At 37.9% G+C, this 25,313-nt stretch overlaps 2 protein-coding genes across 3 annotated transcripts; both read right to left on the minus strand.

The window, feature by feature from the left end:
• Positions 1-6,321: 6,321 nt before the first annotated feature.
• LOC107304613 (sugar transport protein 8-like) lies at positions 6,322-8,864 on the minus strand. Its single transcript, XM_015839549.2, has 2 exons — positions 7,685-8,864; positions 6,322-6,958 (listed from the first exon to the last, which is right to left on the minus strand). Exons 1-2 carry the CDS (start codon positions 8,780-8,782, stop codon positions 6,515-6,517), a joined length of 1,542 nt encoding a protein of 513 aa, XP_015695035.2. The 5' UTR covers positions 8,783-8,864; the 3' UTR covers positions 6,322-6,514.
• Positions 8,865-10,276: 1,412 nt separating this feature from the next.
• Positions 10,277-16,181, minus strand: LOC102713236 (cycloartenol-C-24-methyltransferase 1). 2 transcript variants are annotated; one of them, XM_015843452.2, is made up of 14 exons: positions 16,096-16,181; positions 15,768-15,873; positions 14,611-14,677; positions 13,993-14,066; positions 13,789-13,873; positions 13,633-13,688; positions 13,188-13,242; positions 13,017-13,064; positions 12,698-12,781; positions 12,416-12,616; positions 12,043-12,168; positions 10,985-11,082; positions 10,767-10,846; positions 10,277-10,670 (listed from the first exon to the last, which is right to left on the minus strand). In XM_015843452.2, the coding sequence occupies exons 2-13, from the start codon at positions 15,848-15,850 to the stop codon at positions 10,789-10,791; spliced, it is 1,035 nt and encodes a 344-aa protein (XP_015698938.1). In that variant the 5' UTR covers positions 15,851-15,873; positions 16,096-16,181; the 3' UTR covers positions 10,277-10,670; positions 10,767-10,788. The 2 variants fall into 2 exon arrangements, with proteins under 2 accessions (XP_015698938.1, XP_006664895.1); XM_006664832.3 differs by having other exon boundaries at positions 10,277-10,678.
• Between the last annotated feature and the right edge of the window lie 9,132 nt (positions 16,182-25,313).

The following is a 25,313-nucleotide window of genomic DNA, read 5'->3' on the forward strand; positions in this document are numbered from 1 at the left end:
ACCAGTAGCAGTGAATATTAGCAGTACAGCTGCATTTAAGAGGAAGACAATGTAAGCTTATAAGGTGTACGTGGATCTCTGAAACCACAACTATCCAATCAATTTCTCTTCACCCCTCACCATAGCGCAAATTTTACAGCAACATTGTGATCTCGAGAATCGGAATGGGATGTATTAGGAGGAGAACATGGATTGTCCAACTCACTAATGTGTCCATAGAACTTTCTGCTGCTGGTACCCGGATCTAAGTGGCCATCATGATTAACAATTTAAAATAGACTTAACTGATAATTCGGTGAAAGCAACAGTTGTATCATCATGCCATGCCCATGCTATCAGATATCTCATCGTATAAGATAACTAAAGTTCATTAGAATATTGTATCCTAGCATTAACAGGTAGTTAAACAAGTGACACAAACATTGAATCACAGAGTTCTCTCGTCTAAATATGCAAATAGAAACAGTATCATTCATCACCAATATGTTTCTTTAGATAATTTCATCACCAATATGTGGGAATAAGATGTACATACAAAGATATAATTAACTCGATGCGATGAAACAACCACTTCTATCCACCTATCACACATTCAGCAATAATGAACCAAAAACTCTGTTTTAAATCACAGATTTATTTCCTTTCGAGCATAGCAAGCAACATTAACCAACAGTCTTAGCAAGAATGGGGAAGACTGAATCAAGGAAGACACAAGTAATTACTAAAAGATGATAACATTCATCCACTTGAACCAATTAATTAAATATTGATTTCTCCGGTGAAACTCACATTCTATTCCTGTTCCCTGTAGCTGTAAAAAGCAAGATAGGAACAGAGCTCCCGTTTTTTTTTGACAAATTAATCCTTTTGATAATCTTATTTCAAAATTGGTCTCTGGCAAAAACTTCATCCAAAATTAGGATGTTGAGTCAGCGCTAATGCGTTTGGCGTTGAGGTCCTACACTGTAGCGCCAAGTACATTGGCGTTGAGCACCTGCCAGCGTGGAGGCCGAGCCAATCCCCCACCAATGTGGCATGGCACTCAGCGCCAACGGCCCTAGCGATGACATGCTCAAGCTCAGTGCCAAACTTGTTGGCGCTAAGCTCGACTACTTAGCTATAGTTTGATGATTTTTTTTTAAAAAAAAAACCAAGCAGGTGTTTTGCCTGTTTTTCTAAAAGAAACCATGAAGATGTTTTGCATGTTCTTTTAAAAAATATACCAAGCATATGTTTTGTTTCAATCAGACGTAAAATTCATATCCAATTCAAATTCAGTCCACCATTCTAGAATAGTTTTGTAAGAGAAATTATTCTTGGGCTCTTTGAATCATAGGTTCGGTCTGGTGGGTCTATATAAGTACTTTGGTTGATTGTTACACATATTTAAGCAAAAGGTCCTCTTACTCGCCTGATTTCTATAGGTCCTCTTATTTGCATGGGATGAGCGATATTTGAAAGTCATCCAAAGCTCACCATGCAACATGTTGCTACCGTGTCCATACTTCCATTTCTTTGCATATGCCATATTGCCATGGATTTATCAGCAGATAGTGTCATACACTGGCACTAGCCAGTTGAATAAAAAATATTAAAATAGTTGTACGATCAATGATCTACATTGAAGATGAGTTTGATAAAAGTTTTCTCTGTCCGGACAATCAGATTTGCTCCATGGTCGAGGATTTGGAAGTGTTGGGCACACCTCAAAGGTAATTTTTGAGAGGTGCTGGTTACGTTGAATAATCTCACATTGGTTGTGGAACAGCAAATGACCTAAGTATAAATAGAGGAGCTACTCATCTCAATGGCTAATTTTTAGAATAGGAAAGAACCTTTTACCACCCTAGAAGCTATGTCTATAGTCTTTGCATTTTGGGTGCTCTCGTTTAGTGTTTCTGTAACTTGTGTTAGTGTTCAGGGTGGGGGAGTTCACAGATTCCCCTCCCTGTATGCATCCTCTCCTTTCTTGTTAATGAAATGGTGCACGAATCTCGTAGCACTTATATACATTGGAAGAAGAAAAATATAATTACAGAGCAAAAAACTTTCACTTATTCATCAGTTATAAACAACCAAACACTTGCCTTCCATGTTTACTACTACAATTGCAAGCACGGACTACTCATTAACCAGCCCAACAAAGTTCCCCCACTTATTTTTAGTCTGTAACATACTACTCATGTGTAAGCATGCCTAGAATATATGAGCCCATTAAGCAGCCCAACAAAGTTACCCTACTTAATTTTTGCTCTAGCTCGGCCCCTAACTGCAAGTACTAAACTTGAAGTAGTTGCTGTGGAGATGCTGAACTGTTGTACTGTTACAAAAGGATGTAAGAGGAATCAAAAGGCAAGGAGTTCATCACTACCGGATACTGTGGGTGCATCTGTAATTGAGTACCATCATTGGTTCACTCCTGCTCGTGTTGTAGGAATGAGATGCATAGAGGAAGACAACAAAAGCTAGGGTGCATATACCTTAGAAGATTCTAGAAGTACTTGATCCTGTTGTACACTCCATGATTATAATTTATCCTTGTGCTAAAGTTTGCATCTCACACTAGAACAATTGCACAGAGTAGTAACTAGTAATGTTGCATTGTGTCCGTCGATCATTTTCTTGTCTCCAAAGCTTTTACCAACCGTAAAAGAAAGAGCTAGCCAAACTCGCTAGTCCTTACCGCTGGCTTGAACGTATGAGAACCATTTGGATTGGTCTATGTGTTTGAGCCTACATATGCCATTTATTAAAATTGCAAAACTAGTACCATAGCTCTTTCCTCAAAGTGAAAGGTAAAAAGGTGATCACAACTCTCAGGAAGAGAAATCATTTCACCAACCTGCCACCCTTTTTTTTTTTACAAAATTCCATTAGGCCATCCATGCCTACCTAGCTTATATTTTAGATTGAAAGAAATAAATAATTACAATGCAAAAAAGAATGCCTTTCACTTATTCATTTACAAATAACCAAACACACTTGCCTTTGATTTTTACCACTGCCAGTTACTTGTTTTCTTCCTTTCTACAACTGCAAGCACTAAACTTGAAGCAGTTGCCATTCAGAAAGCTGAACTGTTGTACCCTTACAAAAGGATGGGAGAGGAATCGAGATGTGACGAGTCATGTCTACTAGATAATGTGGGTACATCTGCGATTGACCTTCAATGGTTCACTGCTGTTTTTGTTGTGGGAATGGGATGCATTGGGGAAGAGAGCAAAAACTATAATTATATTACTCAGGGGATTATAGGAGTGACTTGTTCATAATCTCACGAAGCAACAGTTGTACCAAGGTTGAATTGGGCTCTGTTAGAATGATCATCTTGGGCGCCCATTCATTTATCTTCAGAATTTTTGTTTTCTAGCTGCATGTATTAGCAAGCTGGAAATAGTCTGGTGTACCATAATTCAGTTAGCTCATTCTTCAGTATTTTAGGTGCATGTTTTGATTCAGTAAAGGTAGAGCTGGTAATCCAAATTATGGGATGGCGTGGTCAGTACTAGGAACCGGTAAAACTGTGCATGTAATAACCTTGTTTGGAGGCTGAAATGCTGCAGAAGTTGGGCAGCACAAACACTCTGTTTCTTTTCTGAAGCTCTGCTTCGTCAGGTTCTTGGACGACTGTAGTTGTTCGACAATCTTCAGAATCGACAAAATTCAACAACCAGTTATAATGTTTCCAATATGACCGCCAAACAAAGTTCAACTACCTGCACAACAAGAATTTATTAGTGGCAGAAGATGTGTGAGAACTCATTGCAGTAGATGTACTAACAATGCAAAATAATGACACAAGATCGAGTTTGTTAATTAATTAGCCGAAAAATAGCTGTCATTATTTAAGCTAAACAAATTTGGAGCAACATATGTTTTTTTTTTCGCTTTCTTTGCAAGGAAAATGTTGAAGAAGCCTCTAGCTTAATTATATTTTGTACAAGAATGGTACAAATGGTTTATATAACTACAAGCATGAGACCCTTGAAGTATTACATATGTGTTTGACATACTAGCCTATAAATTACCAATGGCCCTGCAGTGTGTAACCTGTGAGCCTTGCCATGTCATGTTCCAATTCAGACCATGAATTTTAGTCTATCAGGATTCTCCTTTTAATAAATGGTGTATCATCACATACATGTAACAGGCACTTGACCCTGCACCACCCCATCCATATATTCTTGCCTTCTCTAGATCATAAGCAAGGAAATAAACATGGAGTTTGGCAAAAATGCATGCCGATTGTATAGCATCACCTGATGTTGTGTTGGTAGGAATGGGATGAAGTGGGAAAGGGAAGATGATCTAAACAGGTTGAACCTCCGGTTGTGACAGGGCCACAAGATCCGAAATGTGTGGATTTTTCTCCTTTGAATTAGTTCAGTGTGGTCCATGTCTTATTTTTAGTCATCCATAATGTGTCATGGTGAAGAATAATGTTCACCTCGGTGCTAGTTGACAGTTGGATGCGTACCCACCAACTAGAGACTAAGCTCAATAGACAGCAACGAGGCATATTATGGCCGCGTTTATTTGAGTGAAAATAGATGCTAGTTATCCGATAGAAAACGTAGTAATAGATTAGTATATGATTAATTATTAATTATACAATCATAAAATAGTTTAATATAATTTTTAAAGCAACTTTTCTATAGAATTTTTTTATAAAAAATACATCATTTAGCAGTTTAGAAAACGTGCGCGGAAAAAACGAGGGAATATGGGAGTTAGGAAGAGAGAGCCGAACACTGCCTATGTAGTTTTTCTGGTTTTCTTTTACATAAATTGGATAAAAAAATGTCAATGTATGACTGAGCTGTATGTGCTAGTTTTTTTTGCATCAGTGCAGTCAACCAGAAACAAACTGAAACCGAAAGACATCGGGTCGTCAGTTTCATAATTCTTATCATTCTAGACAAGATTGTGATCTAATTTTTAAAACTTTGACTATTACTTACTTATAAATATTTATAGTTTGAAAACAGTATTATGACATGTATAAATGAGTCACAAAGAGTACTTTAATAAAAATCAACATTTATTTTCTTTTTGCATATATTTTAATATAATATCACGGCCAAAGATAAATTTGAAAGACTGTGTCGTCAACATTTATTTTCTCTTTGCATATATTTTGCATATACTATTTAGGAATATTTTGGATTCTGGACTTCAAATATGAACTTCAATTTGTGAATTGGGTTGTTTTGCACTTGTAATGCTTGACAGTTGCACAGATTTGTTCCTATAAACCTCTTCCTGTAGTCATTAATATCATTATCCCAGTAAAATGGCCCTTGATCAATCAAGAACGGCAGTAGGTACATTGACCATTTCTCTCTCGTTACTTCAGTTTGTTAATTGTTTATCATAATTTAAATTTTAAAGTATTAAGCGATAAATCAGTGTCCATGTATGATTTGAACTTGTACATCAGGCCTCATATAGGGTGAGTTGAGACATCGGAATCCATGATTTACAGTTGGCTAGTATATAGTAGCATATAAAAGAATTAAATAATCATGAAAATTGTAACATCAACGCAATATTAATAAACATAGGTGCAGATATTTGATTATTTGTCATAAGTATATAGTCAAAAAAATTTTAAAAAAACCGTCTCTCTGCATAAAATAAACTAGTTTTCATGGCAAATCTAATCATGGTATTTATTTTCACATGTACTAGTAACATTATAACATTACGGCATGTACAACAGTAGAGCTCATTGTGGACTCTATCTTAAGTCACGTCAGCAAAAGAGTCTATTCTATAATGATATATAGAAAGGTAGAGTCATGTGTTGTTTCTACATCAATGCAATAAAATATTTTTATTACGCTAGTTTCCTTTTTTATATACACTCATGCAAGAAAATTTCACCATCAATGCAATAAAATATTTTTATTACGCTAGTTTCCTTTTTTATATACGCTCATGCAAGAAAGTTTCACTCAATAAATGTTAAAAGTCGACTCTAAGCCGTTGTCATGCAATGCATAACAACAACTTTTCTATCTCTCTCTTGTCAGCTATTAGACACCTTTGTACGTGCCTTTAGGACATTTTGCCTATATACGTGATAATTTATATCAATCCCCAGTGATTTTCCCGCAGTGAATTCAGATATCACGGGCTGATCCTCGTATAATGAATACAATGTCCACATGGGTTAAAAAAAGGCTTCCAAACGAATTAATGGAGTGTATAATGAAAAGGGACTATTCACATCCAAATTATTTTGTGCTACAGATATGTATGAAAAAAAGAGTAAAAAGAACCTTTCACACACAAGAAACTGTGCCAAATGCACCAAAATTCAGAATAAATATGTTCAGTTATCTATATATTATTGCCTTCATGTAATATGTATTCGGTACATGCATATCTCTCATCACTTAATTTCACCATCCACACCCAAATTAATTACTAAAATCTGAATAACTAAACAATAGTAGGTAACTAAAAAAACAAATCCAAATTAAAAAATAAAAAGTAAAAATCTCTCAAATCAGCAGTTGTCGATCCGGCGGCGATCGGCGTCGTCGTGGAAGAACCTCCGCCAGAACCAGTGGCGGCGCCAGACGGTGGCGACCATGTCGTCGATGGGCACGCCCTTGGTCTCCGGCAGCAGCCAGAAGACGAAGGCGGCCATGGCGACGATCCAGGCGGCGAAGAAGAAGAAGATGGAGGCGCGGAGGGTGCACATCATGGAGAGGAAGGCCTGCGCGATGAGGAAGGTGAAGAGCATGTTGGAGCTGACGGCGAAGGCGAAGCCGGCGGTCCGCGTCTCCAGCGGGAACGTCTCCGACGGGATGAGCCACCCCATGGGGCCCCACGACCACGCGAAGCTCGAGACGTAGACGCAGATGAGCACCACGATCACCACCGCCCACTTCTCGCTCGGGTTGCCGCTCACCTTCACGTGCGCCCACATGATCCCTCCCACCGCCGTCTGCACCATTGTTAGAGTTAGGGTTTCCGCCCGCCATTGTTAGGGCTCATGCATGATTCAGCTCAGAGGAAAATCAACACCGAAAAAACAAACTAGTCTGCATTCAAATTTACTGAACCCATATTATAAGACTTTTAAGGTTCGTCTAGATTTATCCATATATCAATGTATGTGTTTTGTATATATATCTAGATTCATTAGCATACGTATGAATCTAGCAAATATGGAAAAATCGATTTGGGAATTAAATCCCAAATCAACACTAAAATTAATCTAAATTGTTGGTACAGTTGATATGGTAACAAGAAGACAACTAGGATTTGTATATACTTTCTTCGTTCTCTTCGTTTCATATTATAGTACTTTCTTTTATTTTGTCTACATTTAATTAATGTATATATTTTTTTATATGTGTATAGATTTATTAGTGCATATGTAATTCTAATCAAGACCATAAATTGTTAGTGGGTTTCTATGTCCTAAATATAACTACCTATTTAGATGTATTGTGACATATCTTAATACCCAATCAACCTGAATCTCTAGTCTCATATACTATAATGTAAGACTTTCTAGCCTAAACGGAGATAGTAGCTTTCTTTTAACAAATGTCATATTCATATATTGATCAATTTATACTATTGGTATATATATATATAAATTTATTAGTATTTATATATAAATTTAGACAATACTGAAAACGACCGTAGTAGTATGGAAGTGTACCTGGGCGACAAGCATTTGGGCGCAGGCCTGGAGGAGGAGCAGGCGGCGGCCGAACTTGTCGACGAGGACGACGGAGACGAGGGTGGAGATGACGTTGACGCCGCCGGTGACGACGGCGGAGAGGAGGGAGGCGTTGCTCTTGAAGCCCATGGTCTGGAACAGCACGGGCGCGTAGAACATGATGGCGTTGATGCCCGTGAACTGCTGGAACACCTGCATCGCCACGGCGATCACCAGCGGCGGCCGGGACTCGCGCCGCCGGAGGCGCCGGAACGGCGGCTCCTCGGCGCACAGCGCGGCGGCCGTCTCGCACGCGTGCCTGATCTCCTCGTACTCGTCGTCCACGTCCGCCGTGCCGCGGATCCTCTCCAGCGTGGCGCGGCCGGCGTCGCGGCGGCCCCGCTCGATGAGGCTCGTCGGCGTCTCGGTGATCGCCAGCGAGCCGAGGAACAGCACCGCCGCGGGCACGCCGGCGCCGCCGAGCGAGTACCTCCAGCCGGCCGGGTGGATCTCCGAGGTGAAGTAGTTGACGACGTTGGCGATGAGGATCCCGATGGTGACGTCGAGCTGGAAGAGGATGTTGAGCGCGCCGCGGATGTGCGCCGGCGCGATCTCCGACAGGAACAGCGGCGCCGCCTGGTTGCCGAACCCGACGCCGACGCCGAGGCAGATCCGCCCCACGATCAGCATCGCCAGGTTCGCCGCGCCGGCGCACAGCCCCGTCCCGGCGAGGAAGAACGCCGACGCGAGCTGCATCGTCCGCCGCCGCCCCAGCCGCGTGCACAGCCGCGACGCCACGAAGCTGGCCAGCAGCGCCGCCAGGTACAGCGACGACGTGAACAGCTGCAACCGCTGGTCGTCGAACTTGCAGTAGTTGTTCTCCCTCGCCCTGTGCTTCCTCGCGTACACCGCCGGGAAGAACCTCACCAGGAAGTCGTCCATGGCGGTCACCCCGCCGGAGATGCCCACGTCGTACCCGAACATGAGCCCGCTCGTCGCCGCGACGATGCCGCACATCCACACGTACCACGTGATCTTCCCCTTGAACTCCCGCCTCCCGCCGCCGACCTTGCCATCGATCGCGAAGCCTCCCGCCATGGCGATCGAGCTCTCACCTTCCTACTTTTTTTTTTTTTTGACGATGAAGACGAAGAGATTATCCAGTAGTTTATATAGAGGATTAATGGGAGATTACGATGCGGATAAAAGTGGTCGATTTCATGATTTTTTTTCATGCAGATAAAAAAATTAAATTAAATGAGGGTTTAAGGAGTTATGATTAATTATTTTATTAGGATATATGTTTAGAGATAATTTGTTTACGAAGATTTTAAAAATAATAATAATAAATTAAATGGGATGGAATACGAAGAAAGAAGCTGGGTCAACGAACAGATAAACTGGCGGGAGTGTAAGGAGTTTGGGTTAATTACGTTATTAGGATATATACGTTCATATAGATAAAAAAAATAAATTAAATGGGATGGAATTTGAATAGAAAAACTGTGTCAACGATCGAACAGATTAACTGACAGGTGGACATATATTTAGAGAGAGATAATTTTGGCTAATTTTTTTTCTTGTTTCCAATGGAGACATGCATGCATGCAGTTTGGGAATTAGGATTAGTCTCCTTTTTAAGGAAAAATAGTTGGGTTAGTCGTTAGTAATTTACTAGGATTAATCGGATCGAGCGATCTGGACGGTGACCAGTTCTCGTGCGACAGGATTCGCGTCGCGTGGGCCGTTCGTTCTCTTGACACGTGGCACGAATCTATTCGCCCTCAATCTCAAAATTCCAATCAAAAAATTAAACGCGTTTCCCACATGACAGGCAGGCATCGTAAAATCGTAGGGATACTTGGTTCCATCGTTTCGCTGTTGCAATGGTTTATAAGCCAAAATTTGATTTTTAGAACTTGATTTTGTGATTTTTTTTCATCATGGTTTCTTTTACACATTTCACTTTTGACTCGCTATGGACACATATACAAAAGTTTTATCTATAAATTATTTTTCGTTACAAAAATGCGTTTTTGTTTATTCCTCCAAAAAGCGAAATGATGTCTCTAGTTTGTAGTATTTTGTTTTCAGAAATTTTGTCCTCTTTACCATGTACATCGATGTTGGATTTAGACACCAGATTTTTAATCCATTATTTATCTACAAAATGTGCAACGAATTTGATCATTAATTTATCTTTATTAATTGTCATTATAAGCATTTTATTTTTTTTAAAAAAAGTCCTTACATCATCTCCAAGAGTTAGGCAAATCTGGTGTTTTGGCAAATCTCCAAATTTGTTTTTAAAATCTAGTGTTTTGACAAGTTTCCAAATAATATGGCAAGAAAAATTATACCCAATCTCCAATACTTTGATATATTTCAATAGACAAAAATAAAATTAGGCCCACAATCTATTATTTTTAATCTGGAGTTAAAAGTCCCGTCGTGTGATCCTTGTTCGACCCCGCCGGCTGCTCGCCGTGAACAGGCCGCCTCCGCGCCCAGACCGACGACACGCCTCGCCACCCCGCTCTAGCCTCCCCGCGACGCGCAAAAGATAAGCCGTAATTTTGATGCTATAGCATGCTTCAAAATTAAATTATGCCGTTGAATGCTTAAACAGCCACACCATTTGTATCTTATCTGTCTAATAACAAGATGAGAAGTAACCTATCAAACAGCAGCCTTATTGCAAAGCTACATTACAAACTGGCGAAAGAACTGCAAACAACTTATTTTCTGTCACAAACACAGCTTAGAAACAAGCAAAGGCATAAACCAGTCAGATCATCTCAAGACTAGAACAGGCACCCTGCAGACGAATGCCTGGATCAAAACGGTTTACACGGCAAACTAACAGAACGAAATATTCACTAGTTAACACATTTCATCATCTTCAGAACTACTTTTATGTTTCTGAGCTTCATCAGCTGTTTCCTGACCTCCATCCTGTTTCTTTCAGACGACTTGCCTTATCTCCCTGCAGATCTACACGTAAAATTATGAGCTTAGAAAAACATGCCAGAAGAATGACCTTATGCCATGTTTTAGTTGGCTTGCGAAAATCGAATGCTACCTGAAAATGTGCTCCTGGGAGTTCACTCCGAAATAGGCTTGCGAACCAAAAAGAAGTACATCGGCGTAAATATTTCCTTCCTGTAGTTATTATTCATATTTGAACTTAGCATGGAGTACTAAGCAGGAGGGAATGAAAAAAGACAGAAAACTGAACTGGGGTTCCTGAATTTGCAACTACTACTATTACTGAAAATATGGTTCAGAGATAAGACTTACTTGCCACCTTCCACAAGACCCTCAGCGGCCTTCTCCAAGAAGTTGGATACCCTTTCACTTCCTTGTGGGGCAAGGCCAACGTATTCCAATGCTTTCACCTAAAAAAACAGAAGAGGGTCTCAATTTCATTTCCATGTGAACCAAGAGCGAATAAATGCCATGATAAAATATGAAGGGCTGTTGTGGCCAGCTTCCTGTGGGCGAAGCAGTCTGATCTTAAAATCTGAACCATGGTTCCTATTTATGGGAGTATAGCTAAGGATAGCAACAAAGTTTTGACTGAATTTATTATACACTTATACAGGCAATTTACATACGCTCAGTTTGATACTTATAGAAAAAATATTTAAATTTTGTGCTAGCTATGGGTAATTAGCTTTATTGTAAAGGTCCAATGGTCCATAGCATGACTTTGTAGCTAGTTCCAGTAGAGGCTTCTATAGGTTTTCCTGTAATATAAACTATTAGATGGACCATTGTTCTCAAAACTAATTTTAAAGGCAGCAGGGAACCTTAAAAACTTCAGCACCAGCAACATTGGTACTTAACTTTTGCCATCCAATGTTCACGGGCATTAGGGCTACCACCGTTTTGCCTTTCGGAAGAAATGGCAAAACCATGTTTTTACAAACAAAATATAATTTGCACGTAAAATTTTTATATACATGTCAATAGCGACTCAAAAGCAAAAAATAGTAAAATAAACCACGATAAAAAAACCACAAAATCAAGTCCAAAATTAAGTTTTAAAATTCAAATTTTGGCTTACAACCAGTTGCAACTGTGAAACTATGGGAGCCTAGGTCACATGCCATTGAAGCAATGGAGTGGCACTGAAGTTCAGTCTTTGGGGTGATAACTCTTCAATTTTAATATTTTCTGTTGTTCACGGGGAGGAATTTGAAAAGAAAAAATAAAGAAACATTTGTCCTAGTATGTTTTACTACTTGCTAGGAGACATCAAACTTGATTCATTGTGCATCTTGAATAATCAACTCAGAACATAAGTGGTACTAACAACAAAGAATGATTACAGATGTAGTATCTGTTGGCCTCACCATTGTGCGAGTAATCGTACGCCCCACAGTAGTTAAACGGAAGCTACTCAAGGAAAACCGGCTTGGATCCAAGGGCAAGTACCAAGGAACCGGGGAATCTTCCGCGAGGTCCTTGTCCCAAATAACCTTCATGAAAAGAAAAAAAATATATTATGCTCATGGGGAAGGAAATGGAGCTACATAAATCCAATAGAAACAAATAAAAGCAGAGTTCATGAAACTATTCTGTTATGACAGAAAACTGCTGTAAATGGCCAGAGTTTCTAAACTATCAATAGAGTTGTGCTACTCTTTTGACCATGTGTTTTCCTCATGTAAACCCAAACAAGACACACAATGAAACAAAAGAGAGGGAATGCAGTGTCTATATTACCTCAAACCCAGCATCTTTTGCAGCTTGAAGACATTGCTGAGTGCTCCGGATATCTGGCAGGCCATTGCCAAGCTCAATCTCATCCTTAATCCTCTTGTGTGTTGCATTGTTTGGATCATAGTGGTCAGTAATACACCACTCATAGACAGCAAAACACTGGCCAGGCTTCAATACACGATAGATCTCCTTATAGCAGCCAACCTTTGACATGAAAAAACAGATTCACTTTGCGTCACAAGGAGTAATGAATTTTAATATACAAGTAACAATTTGCAATCATACCGGATCAGGCGCATGGCATGTTGCCTCAATGGCATAGACAGCGTCAAAAGTGTTGTCAGAAAACGGCATCTTCATGAAGTCTGCCTGTATAGACACCAGAAGTAATTGTCCTTCAGCTTACATATATTGTCAAGTAGGAATTCTCTTTTCAGCTAAGCAAGTGCAGAGTCTATGCATGGTAGTTTGCAATAGGTGATGCTTGCTGGAAAGGGGCTAATAACATTTGCACAGATAAGCAGTTGTGAATAGATGATTTCCTACTAAAAGGTATCCGAAAGAAACAAAGAGCAAGAAAAAATCTTATTTTAGCCAACTATACCTTCACAAAATCACAAGTTTCACTAACTCCAGCTATCCGATTGAGCTCCTGGATACAAGAGGTATCTTACGTCAATAAAAAAAAGCGATGAACAGTAAGACAATGAACTGAAATTCTTAATCAAATTCAGAAGCATAATTAATCAAATCGGATATCAGAATATCAACTAACCTTTCCCCTAGTTATCTGATACTCATTGTTGTTCAATCCAGTAACTGAAGTCAAGCTGCAAGAAACAGCAGATCATGGCCATATTACTCATTTCTAGTTCATAAGACATGTAACTATGCATTTATGTATAACCCATAGTGTGGGAAAAAAAGGGGGAAAAGTATAATATCCACACAGTTGAGGACAGTCTTTCAGCAGAAAATGAATCATCAATACCGATGTTGGAGAAAAAGATGTGCCCTAAGTAAACCATCTTCACCAAAAGAAAACCATGATGAGGAAGTACAGGGTTGATACTTAACATGGTTTCCTGGCACTACCTCTCCAAAATCAGTTTTCCACACATTCCATTTTTAAATGTAAATAGTGATTATGCATATTAAAACATCTGGCCCAAACACATCACAAGCATGTGGACAGAACAAATGGGGCCCATGAATCAAACCTAAATTTGGCAATTTCTCTTAGCGGTCCGCCTATTCCACAACCGACATCCAATACCTGCAATAAGAAAGTGAAGCAAACACTCTTGAGTAAAATTAAATTTCATTCTAATGTTGCAATGTAGAACCAGCTGGAAATCATCCATAGGAAAATTAACCTTCATTCCTGGTTTCAATCCAAGCTGAAGGGCAAGAAAGTGCTCGTGTCGCTTGATGCTTTCACGAAGGGATTCTCCCTTCCATCTAAAACATTCAGGAACATCACAAGTTTCTGTCACTAGAAGTCAGGAAATGTGCAAAACATCAACTAATTCTCATATTTTATTACAATGAGCACAGATGATCTTCTCTAAAATCCAGACCTGTGAGCAAAGTGGAAGGATTCACCCCAACCATATTCATAGAAGCTGGTGGCAAGATCATAGTATTTATTAACCTGGTCAGGCATTGACGTATTAGCTGCTAATATAAAAACATTAAGAAGCCAAAATTATCTGCCATTGTCATGGGGTGAATGGGTGATGCAGCAAAGGAAACTTCCCAAAGTCTGAATTTGAAGTTTCCTTGTTTAAAACAGAATAAAGAGGCACCACTTAGAAATATGTGCCCAAAATTTTAAATACAATTTCCAATGAAGTATCATATACCAGAAACAGCAGACCCTAGGACTAGACTATCTAGCTTCAACCCTCGTCATGGCAATTTTAGAAGTACAACATTAGAGGATTCTTGGATATCTTTTTGAAACAGTCATGCCCACTTAAATACATAATCTAGTTAAGAACCAAACGTTAACAGCCTTTTAGCATGCAAAAGATTGAAGCAAATTTTGGTCAAAAAATAAGTTGAAGCAAATAGTGCAGATAATAGTCTTTTTAGAAACTGAACATCTAGACAATGACTTGAGTAGGGGAGCTACGAAATTACAAAAAAAAGATGCACAAAAATATAGCAGTTCTGTCTTCTAAGGTGATTATTACCATGTCAGTGTAGTTGGACTTTCTTGCTTCTTCTTTTCCTCCGTAGTATCCATGGTATTTCTCATACCTTGCAAAATTAATTTATTTAAAATAAGCTAACAGTAAAACAAAAAATGAGGCCAAGTTCTGAACATAAAAATACTAATCTGACAGTCAATAAAACTCCTCAGTTTCAATATTTTTTTATGAAGAGGAAATATTGAATATGTTGACAAATCCTTCCTATATTTTTTTTTTAAAAAAAAAGACAGGCTGGCATGTACAGAGTGATCTTAAAAGTGGATAAACTAGTTTAAGTAATTTTCTGTAATGGTGTCACGGTATGTAGTCCCTTCCTTGATTAACTATAGAGCATAGTTTGACTTTGCACGAGGATTAAGTAGGTGACAAACTTAAGACATTAGAGGAATGTATTACCTCCATCCCAAAATAAGTTTATCTTTCTAATTCAATTTTGGGACGGAGGGAGTACTTGGGCGCCCTCTCAATATTGATTCAGAAAGATGAGTGAGCATACTTTGTGGCAGTAACCAATAAAAACAAATGAGATGGAGCAAAAGTATGGCATGCTAGAAACACTCAATTCTTATATTTATTGCTGGGTCTTAGGAATATTAATGGGAGCAGTACAATACAAATAGAAAAGTTGGCATGGCTTGAAGTAGACACAATATGTGGCCTACAGCCGTACATAGTGATGACCAGATGGGCGAACGAACATCAACCATGGCATTCGCATTCAATGCATACTAAGAAAATTAAATATTAACAATAAGATGATATGAGTGATGAGTGCACAGCATCAGGAGTTTCCAGATGTACAAGAACTTCTACAGTACTACCACAAAAAAAAATCTGAAGATGGGCAAGAACAATAAATTTCAGGATGCATAATGAACAATCAAAACAAAAAAAGAAAACAGTTAGATTTCAAGCGTACGATGATCTTAGGAGACTAGGAAAGTTAAAGATTGTGAATTAAGTGTTCTCCTTGCTTAATCTTAGTCATTCAAACTGTCAAACTGAAGTCTGCAGAGATGCATCTACAAGTATATAAGTCCGGCAGAAATGCAAATACAGCACAGCACCAGAATCAATCCTGCAAATCCAAATCTAAAAATGCCACAGGAAGAAAAAAAAGAAGATGATGTTCTCACTCATCCACGGCTGACTTGACCTCATCCTTGGTGATCTTCCCCCCGACGCCAGATGCAAGATCCAAGGCTCCCGTCCTCGACATGGCGGCGACGCTCGGAGCTCCACCTGCAACCAACGACAACAGAATATTCCTCGCGGAGATCAGGCCGTGGAGGAGGAGGAGGCAGCGAGATCTCGCGGCGACATGGCGCTCCCTCTCCACGGGGTGGATCGCCACCGAGCCCAGCGGATGCAAGTAGTATCTATGTAGTACGTATCAACGTACGGGGTACCAACAATGCATGTCCGCCGGCGAACGAGGAAGGGGAGGAGGGGAAGGCGCCTTACCGGAGGGCGGCGGGCGGTTGCCGGCGGCGATCTCTCCGGGCGGCGAGGAGGGAGATGGGGAGGAGGAATGGGTTTGGAGTCGCTCATCTGAGTCATCTCGAGCGGTTTTTAATGGCTGGGATTGGCCGTGCTAATATTCTCTTTTGTTTTTTTGCTGATCAATATTTATATCATAATAAAAGGTATTATCTAATTTATTTAAGGGTGAAGTGTACCCACGGTCTCTAAACTTGTGTGCACGTGTCACCTAGGTCCCTGAACTCTCAAAATGTATTTTCAGATCCCCGAACTTGTCTGATGTGTCATATAGATCCAAGCAGGCTTTGACATGTTCCATCCGCTGACGTGGCATGACACGGTGGCGTCCATGTGTTTGTGGGGCCATGTGGGTCCTACACGGTGACGTCGTCGTCGGAGATACTAACATGTGGAACCCACATGCCCCACCAACACGTATGCGCCACCGTGTCATGTCACGTCAGTGGATGGAGCAAATCGGAACCCGTTTGGACCTATATGACACACTAGAAAAGTTCAGGGACCCAAAATACATTTTAAGAGTTCAGGAATCTAGATGACATATACACATAAGTTCAGAGACCACTTGTGTACTTCACTCTTTATTTAATGAAAATAAGGGGAATTAATCTCATTTGCAGTAGTTAAGATTTTTAGTTAGATGAAAGGATAACGAAAGTACATAAACTCTCTCGACTGGAGTCGACTTATGCGTGTCGTCTCCTCACTCGTCGTCGGCGCACCACTCCTTCGTGTTGCTCGTCGGCGTCGCTCCATCTCCACGCCCCATTTCTTCGGGCACCGATGTCTATCTCCGACGCACTGTGATACCAGCTCGTAACTTATTCCGTCTTAACAGGATCATGTCTGGAAGTCGGCTCATAAAAATATCGGTTGTGTTCTTTTGATGTACAAAGGTGAAAGACTATATGATTCATTAATAGATATTCAATTGTGTAAATAATGAAATTAACAATGAAAATATACTTTAGAAATATAAGTTAATGGATTTCCATATAGAAAGTTTTCCGAAGACACATATTATTTAGCAATTTAGAAGGCGTGGGCATAAAAACTGAGAAAAATGTGTGCAAAAAAAAAAGATAACTGTCATATTTTATCTTTCAGTAATAAACAAACGCATTGTTTCTATAAAACAATTATTTTAAAAATTATATTAATCTGTCATTCAAATTTAAAATAACAATTAACTTATATACTAATGGTTCATCTCATTTTATGTATTTTCTTTCATTCCTTTCAAACTCGCCCTTACTATCAGTTTATGGCACGAGCTCTATCTACTTGTATGCTGCAAATAGATAAAGTACTTTGCTTCAATACTAATGTGATAATGCACAAACAGGCAAACAACTAGGAAGAAGAATATATTCAATATTGATACAGTTTTTTTATCCACAAATCAGTTTTTGATTGTTTATGGGTTGTTTTATAGCTTATTAATTGTAGGCCAAATGATCGTGTTGTATGAACATATGAAGTTTTCAAAGAAATTACGATTAAGGGATAGTTATAACTGTTTGAGATAAAAAGATAAGTTGAGACCAGAGAAGTCTTTATATTGTTAGACAAATTTCACACTCTAGATGTATACCATTATATTTGTGGACTGAGGGAGCACTATTTTCGATAGTAACTGGTACCAAACTATTCATAAGTACACACAATCAAGTCAAATTTATAGTACTTAACATCATCGATAAATTTGGTTTGAGTATAAAAATCTATAAGCAAAATACTTCACATGTTACAGAAATATAAACACTCGTCGATTGTTTAGCCAAGATAAACATGAGAGAAAAATACTATATTGATTAAGAGTGGGATGGTTGTTGGGAATAAGACAAGAAGAAATTCGAATAAGGGGGCAGGTTGTAGGCTTTAGATCGATAAAAAAATATTTATACAACAGTTTGTTTTTATATTATTTTTTATTTATAAATATATTGTTTCGTTTATTAATTAATGTAATAAGCGAAAAAGACGATAACTTTAGTGAGTAGTTAGATGTAAGTGCTCTGATAGCACGTGTCAGACATCCCCGGCATGTACTCGGTCCGTTTAATAAAAAATATGGCGTACACTACTGTTGAGTTGACAAAAGACACGAAGTTTTGGGTTCAACTAGAGCGAATTTTTTTAGATTCTAATGATTTTTGTGCTTTTAAGGGTCAGCGTCGTACCCTGTTGCTCAGACTTTAGAGGTACTCGTAGGGATAAGATCTGTACGTGTGTTTTTAGAGAAAAATATGAGTACATTATAAACGTCTACGTTTTACTGTCTTTAAAAAATAAATATTAAGAGGCAAAAGAAGAAGAAAAGAACGACGAGAAAGACGGAGAACACACATCATCGTCTTTCGTCTCTATCACACCAGTACCAGAAAGTTCGCATTCATCGCTAAATTGATTAATAATTTTGTGAGTCAATTTGTTCTGGTTGAGGCGATGCATGCATGCATCGAATCGTACGTGCTTGCAGGTAGCAGTTGAGCCATCTCTGAAGACAGTAATGGTGTTCAAGAACACATTTCGCTTCTTTTTTTTCGTGTGCGATTTCTCGTCTGAACTTCCTCGGGTTTATTTTTTATTTAACTTTATTGGCTCCTGAATCTTGGCAGTTTGTTTTTTATTCAAAAGTATTGTGAAATATAAGATTATAAGTTATTCTAAAATTCTTTTAGTAACAAATTAAATTATAATAAAATAATTAATAATTATATAAGCGTTTTATAAGACGAATGATCAGACCAAAAGTCAACCACGTCAAAAAAAAGTATGGAGGGAATATATAGTTTTGATTTAATCCTGCTGCAGCCAAGACCGTCCATGCAAATAAAAACGTTTACTAGGGACGTCCATCTTAATTATCTCGTACATACCAAAAAAAGTTGCAATTACTTATGTACTACCGAAATTTGGATTTATTTTATTGATGCAAATTGGATTTGCATCGAAGGGCATTGTCTTTTATTTTAGTTGCTATATCCAATTTGTTGAATTGGTACACCCTTGAATTGATATGATTTAACAAAACGACGCTGCCACAACTAAATATTTAGTAAAGTTGTGAACTAAGCATATAGGCTCCGTCCGGTGGTATATGTTCACGGTTCACCCGAGTTGATGTCCTACGCTTAACACATCACACATGTGTTTATATTTAAGGCTAATAATGATTTTTTGGTGGTAGATGGTATAACTATTGATGGCGAGACGTCTTTGATGACTTTCTTAATCTCAATGTATATGTATTGGTCTAGTTTTTATTATGTTTATATGAATAGAATATATGTGTATGTTTGCAGGGGTGAATATACGTGTGTAAGTGTTTGCGTTTGTACTATACGGAGTACAGGCAGCGGTCCAACCGCACGAGAGCCAACGGTCAGACCAGTGGCTTACAGAGACTTCATCGATTTTTGGTTCGATTACCTTTTAATTCCACGAAAGATTTAGCTTTTCTTATACCTACTATTCAACTGTCCGCATGTGGTTAAGGGTTAGGATTTACTTAAATCATACTTCCTATATAGGAGGCATTTAACTTCTTGCCACTCTTAGAAATGACCTCTATCATATTTGTCACCCCTCATGTATCTATGACATATAGACCTAGTGACAAATATGTTAGCACCAAATGACACAAAGTTAATTATTCACCTATATGTTGTTTCCACGTATAGCATTTTGACGACCATTCAACTTATTTTGAAAATGATTACAAATATTCAAAATATATATGGTACTTAAAATACTCTTAAAGATAAAAGTTATCTCACTGATGTTTCCAAAAAGAATTGAATAAGACAATCAGTCGAATTCTATAGAGAGGAAGTGCGAAACTTTCCATTGTAACCTCAGGACTTATATAGGAATACCTTTTATATAAAAGGCATGCGTCTACGACGTATACACGCTGCCCCTCTCCTTCGCCTCCATGCACACCGTCTACTTCGATCCACTCCGCTAAAAAAAAAACAGCTCATAACATTGGCTTTGGTCATAACATGTTCCAACAAACTTGGATCTTCAAGCTGCCTCGTCGTCTCATTTCTACTATATTTTAACTTTAAATTCAAAGTTGATATTAGAGTTTTTTCGTCGTAGTTTATTTTTTAGCCTTTATTTTTATATAGTTAAAGATACATATAATTTTTTTCATTTATAAATTATTTTTTTACAAACATGTTATTTAGATTTTTTTTTGAAAAAAGCGAAAAAATGAGCCCACGATCTTCCTATATCGTAGCCACAGGCACACAAACTACAGTTATGAAAGAAGCAGCCAATATGTTGCCGTTCAAAACGAGGAAGATCTATAGCTGGAGTAATGGTAGCTACGACTACGAGCCACATGTGCCACTGGTCTAGTAGGAATAGGAACAGACCATGGATGTTGGTATCATGGTATGGTATATACTGACAAGCAGTTGGTGTCAGATATAAGTATAAGACATCCCTTTAGATTTGTTTAAAGTTAAACATCTTCAAGTGTAATTAACTTTATATAAAGATATGCTATATTCACAATACCAAATTGGCTCCACTACCTCCACTATTAAATATATATTTATTATTTGTTAAAAATATTGTTATATTTTTTCTACAAATTTAACCAAACCAAATAAATTTTGATTTAGGGCAAACGAGTTATAATAGAGATATAATACTAGTATGTACTGCAGGCAATTTTTTTTATTTTTAAACATTTTTAATAAATAATTTTATTACTAAATCTCGGGGGAAAATATTTTCACCGTATGAATCTTTTGATCACGACAGTGTTGGTGGCGTGCCACGCCAAAAACCCTATGTGGCAGTGTTGTTTTATCACGTCAACATTGGTGACGTGGCTAAAGGTTAATCTGGTGAAAATATTTTCTTTCAAGGTTTAGCAATAAAATTATTTATTAAAAAGGTTTTAAAAATAAAAAAATTTCACTGCAGGCCTGCGGACAAATGGGCAGATCAGATCAGATCGTCAGAGAGAGTGGCGACAACGAAACCAACAAGTGCCCCTGCATCTGCATGGCTGCTAGCTGCATCATCTTCCATATTACTATATCAAATATACCAAAAAAGTGCAGTGACAGTGCTGTGCTGCCACCGCTAACCTGCCTAACCAGATACACGTATGATATGGTATGTAGCACAACCTTTATTAGCAACAGTACAATATGGCTGAAATTAGGCTGAACTTTTTTGTGTCACTGTCTTGATACACATAACTCACCGCATTATTGACACCGATTATTTAGAGCATGCACGAAGGCTCTAATTGTTGTATCTATCGCTACATGCTCACTAATGTGGAAGAGGGATGATAAGAGAGAATGGATTGTTTTGCATAGTGTCAGCAAAACATCGACTCTTTATGTATAAAATGATGAGACAACTAGAAAATCTGCTTCGTACGTGCGATGACCTAATCAGAGACATCGACCAGATAGAATGTAAACAAATAATTAATTAGTCTAGAATTATGAAGAGTCGGCTTGAGAGATTATCCTTTCTATAAGGAGGTTTTCTACGGACCTAGCTTGAGATTGATCCCATAATAAGCTCTATCATTGAACATATTTTTAGTAGGAGCCAATTAGATATTTTTAAGGAATAAACTTTGAGAACCAAGCGGTGCTCGGTTGGTTAGCCGCGCGGGCACGCAAGCAACCCACGCGAGTTCGATTCCTGGGATCCCAACTCACGTGTCTCATCCGGAGATTTTTTTTCCCCCTCACACGCATGTGTACCCCAAAGTTGCGTGTCTCATCCAGAGATTTTTCCCCCTCACACACATGTGCACCCTAAAACAATGTGGCTAGAACTTCTTCAAAGCTACCTTACGAGTTTATATACTACCTCCGTCTTCCTCCGTCTCTAAAGGTTTAACGCCATTGATTTTTTTATACATGTTGGAATATTCGTGTTATTCAAAAAATTTACATAATTATTAATTATTTTTATATCATTTCATTTATTGTTAAATATATTTTTATGTATATATATCTTTATATATTTAATAAAAAATTTAAGTAAGACGCATAATTAAATGTGTATAAAAAGTTAAGGGGTATATATATATGGGGAGACTAATGGTTCTTTAAGCAAAGCAGAATCTAGCTGACTTCCACTGACTTCTCCAGATGAATCTTGCATAAAAGTAAAAGCTTGTGGCAGACAGGGTTTAATTAAGGTGGTGTCTAGATTGAAAAATTTTTGGAGAAGTGTCACGTCAAATGTTTGATCGGATGTTGAAAGGGGTTTTTGGACACGAATGAAAAAACGAATTTCATGGCTAGGCTAGAAACCGCGAGACAAATCTTTTGAGCCTAATTAATCCGTCATTAGCACATGTTCGTTACTGTAGTACTTATGGCTAATCATGGGCTAATTAGGCTTAAAAGATTCGTCTCAAGATTTCTTTCATAACTGTGCAATTAGTTTTTTGGTTCATCTATGTTTAATGGTTTATTTAGGTGTCCAAAAATTTAATATGATGTTTTTAGAAAAAAATTTTGAAAACTAAAAAACAAGGCCTAAAGCGCGCTAGTGTGATACCAAATCGAATTAAGCTTGCTAATTAACATTTGCCTCTGCTCGAGCCGCTCACTATACGAGACGAGCAGAAGACGATGGCACGATGCTATAGCTAGCAATCTTTTTTTTTTCCTTAAGGCACCATGACCGGCCTCATGGGTCTAATTAATTATGCAGAAGCAGTCTGAGAATGCGAGCCACTGTTTGTTTTTTCACCGAACATTTTATTTTTCCAGTCTTGGCTTTTAAATTTCTAAAAATACGTATATAAAATTTTTATTTATAAATTACTTTTTCTTATAAATATATCGTTTAGCGTTTTCCATAAAAGAAAAGCCGAACAATCATCCTCAAAAGTGCCAAAAACCATATATGATATATGTGCCAACAGATAATCCTTGATCTATTGTTTTTTTTCCGTTAATATAACAAGGGGATTTTGCATTTGTGTTTGGATCAGCGTGGCTAAACAGCTTTGAGTGGAGTGGCAACCAAGTCCTGAGTGGCACTCGTTTTGGTACAAATGCACACGCCAACCATTTCGTTCAACTCTTAAGTTGTACTGCCTCCGTTTCAGATTTTTAACCTTGTCTAAATTAATATTGTCTAAATTAATATGGATGCTAATGAATCTAGACATATATATAAATTCATCATCAACTGATGAATTTAGACAAGGCTGAAAAGTCTTACAGTATGAAACGAAAATAGTACTAAATTACACTCGCTCACCAAGTTCTACCACCGGTATCGTAATTTACTCTTAAAACAAATACAAATAGGACTGCAGTTAACTCCTATGAATAATAATATTCCATGGCTAAGGGTATAAACAAATGATAATATTAAATAGTTAATAGTTTGTTTTAAGATGGTCTATAAGAAACATTGGTGAATAAAGTTTCTAACAAAATCATACTCCTTCTGCTTCATATTGCAAAATGTTTTGGCTATGCTTAGATTTATCTATTAATAAATATATATTATATACATATTTAGATTTATTAGTGTCTTATAAATGTAGGGAATTAATGCTACAAAGTCTCGTATACTGTGAAATAAACGTAGTAATGTTTAGGAGCATGAGAGGCGTGCACGTGATAAAGGGTGGAAGAAAAGAATAGGGTTGATAACGCAGTTCGTAGCTATCAACAAATTAATTTAGTACTAGAGCCGTAGAGGGAACCTCCTTTGACCTCAGAGAAGAGAACTCCAGTTTCAGCGGACCAAACAGACAAATATGTCAAGGAATTCCAAGCACGGAGGATTCTCTTCCTCTGGCTGATTTGAAAGAGGGGTTCAATATAAATGGTAGCTATGGACAAAGGGCCAAGTTTATCTCATCACCATCCTCCGAGTTAGGCTGCGTTCGCCCTAGTTGTAAGTTAACTTAATCTTTTCGTTTTTCGTATGCACGTTTCCCGAACTACTAAATGATAAACAGTGTATTTTTTAAAAAAATTTCTATAGGAAAGTTGTTTTAAAAAATCACATTAATCTCTTTTATATTTTTTTAATAATTAATAATAATTAATTAATCATGTACTAGTTTATTATAACGTTTTTCACGCCGAGTAAGTTAACTTATCACCCCTTTAACGAACACGGCCTTAGGCAAGTTTTTTCTTTTATATCTCATATGCTTTTCCTTCGCATAATCATTTTCTAGATAAACATAAACAGCATGATCGATCGTATATATACAACTAGGATAGACATCAGACCTATTGACATCTGTGTCCATCATTTTTCTTTAGCTTCCTTATTTTCTTGGCGATCGATCTGGGTGATTGTTTGGATCTTTTATAGAAAAAGCCAAACGGTTTATTTACAAACAAAAATAATTTTATAAATAAATTTCTTATATATTTATTCTTAGCGATCTAACAGCCAATGCTGAAAATAAATTTTAGTAGAAAAATCCCAAAATCTATTGAAAATTCAAAACATATCAGCATAAGCACAAGCGAACAGATAGATGTGCTCTGTGCTCTGGCTTCAAATGTCCCATTTTCTTTGCCCATAATGTTTTGATTTTGGCACCGTGTACATGTCACATGCTATATCAGTTCAAGTAGAAAATGACAACAATGCCATCCTCAGTTATTTGAGTGTATGCTAAAGTGCTTGATATAAACAGGCACCGTAGCAAATTGTGTCGCTACGCTAGCGGCCGGCATTGGAATTTTTGAGAGGCAATGGTTAGTTCACTACCTTCACAAACTCAAATACGTGACAACTATTGATTTGTTAACAACTTTTTCGGTGGGTTTTATTGAGCAGGGAAATGATTCTAGACCATTCATTAATTTAATCGTATTTATATTTATCACCTTAATTACTACTAATAGAATTAATGGTATAACTGTTTCCACTGATAGAAGAAGAATATATAAATCAATGACCTAGATCGTCTTTTTCGATAATATTACTTGGTAGAATACTAGAGGTAGTTAGGTTGCAAAACTTGGATTAAAAGACACTCTTAAGTTTCTCTTGATATGGATACAAATATATTCCCTCTACTTTAAAATATAAATATTTATGGCTATGCATCTCAATAGATGGATGTTTGGATACGTAGTTATTTTAGAAAGGTGAGTATAATACAAACATAGGGTCTTTCTCGGACAGGAAAA

This window comes from Oryza brachyantha, chromosome 7 (assembly GCF_000231095.2).
Source record: "Oryza brachyantha chromosome 7, ObraRS2, whole genome shotgun sequence".
Classification (NCBI taxonomy): domain Eukaryota; kingdom Viridiplantae; phylum Streptophyta; class Magnoliopsida; order Poales; family Poaceae; genus Oryza; species Oryza brachyantha.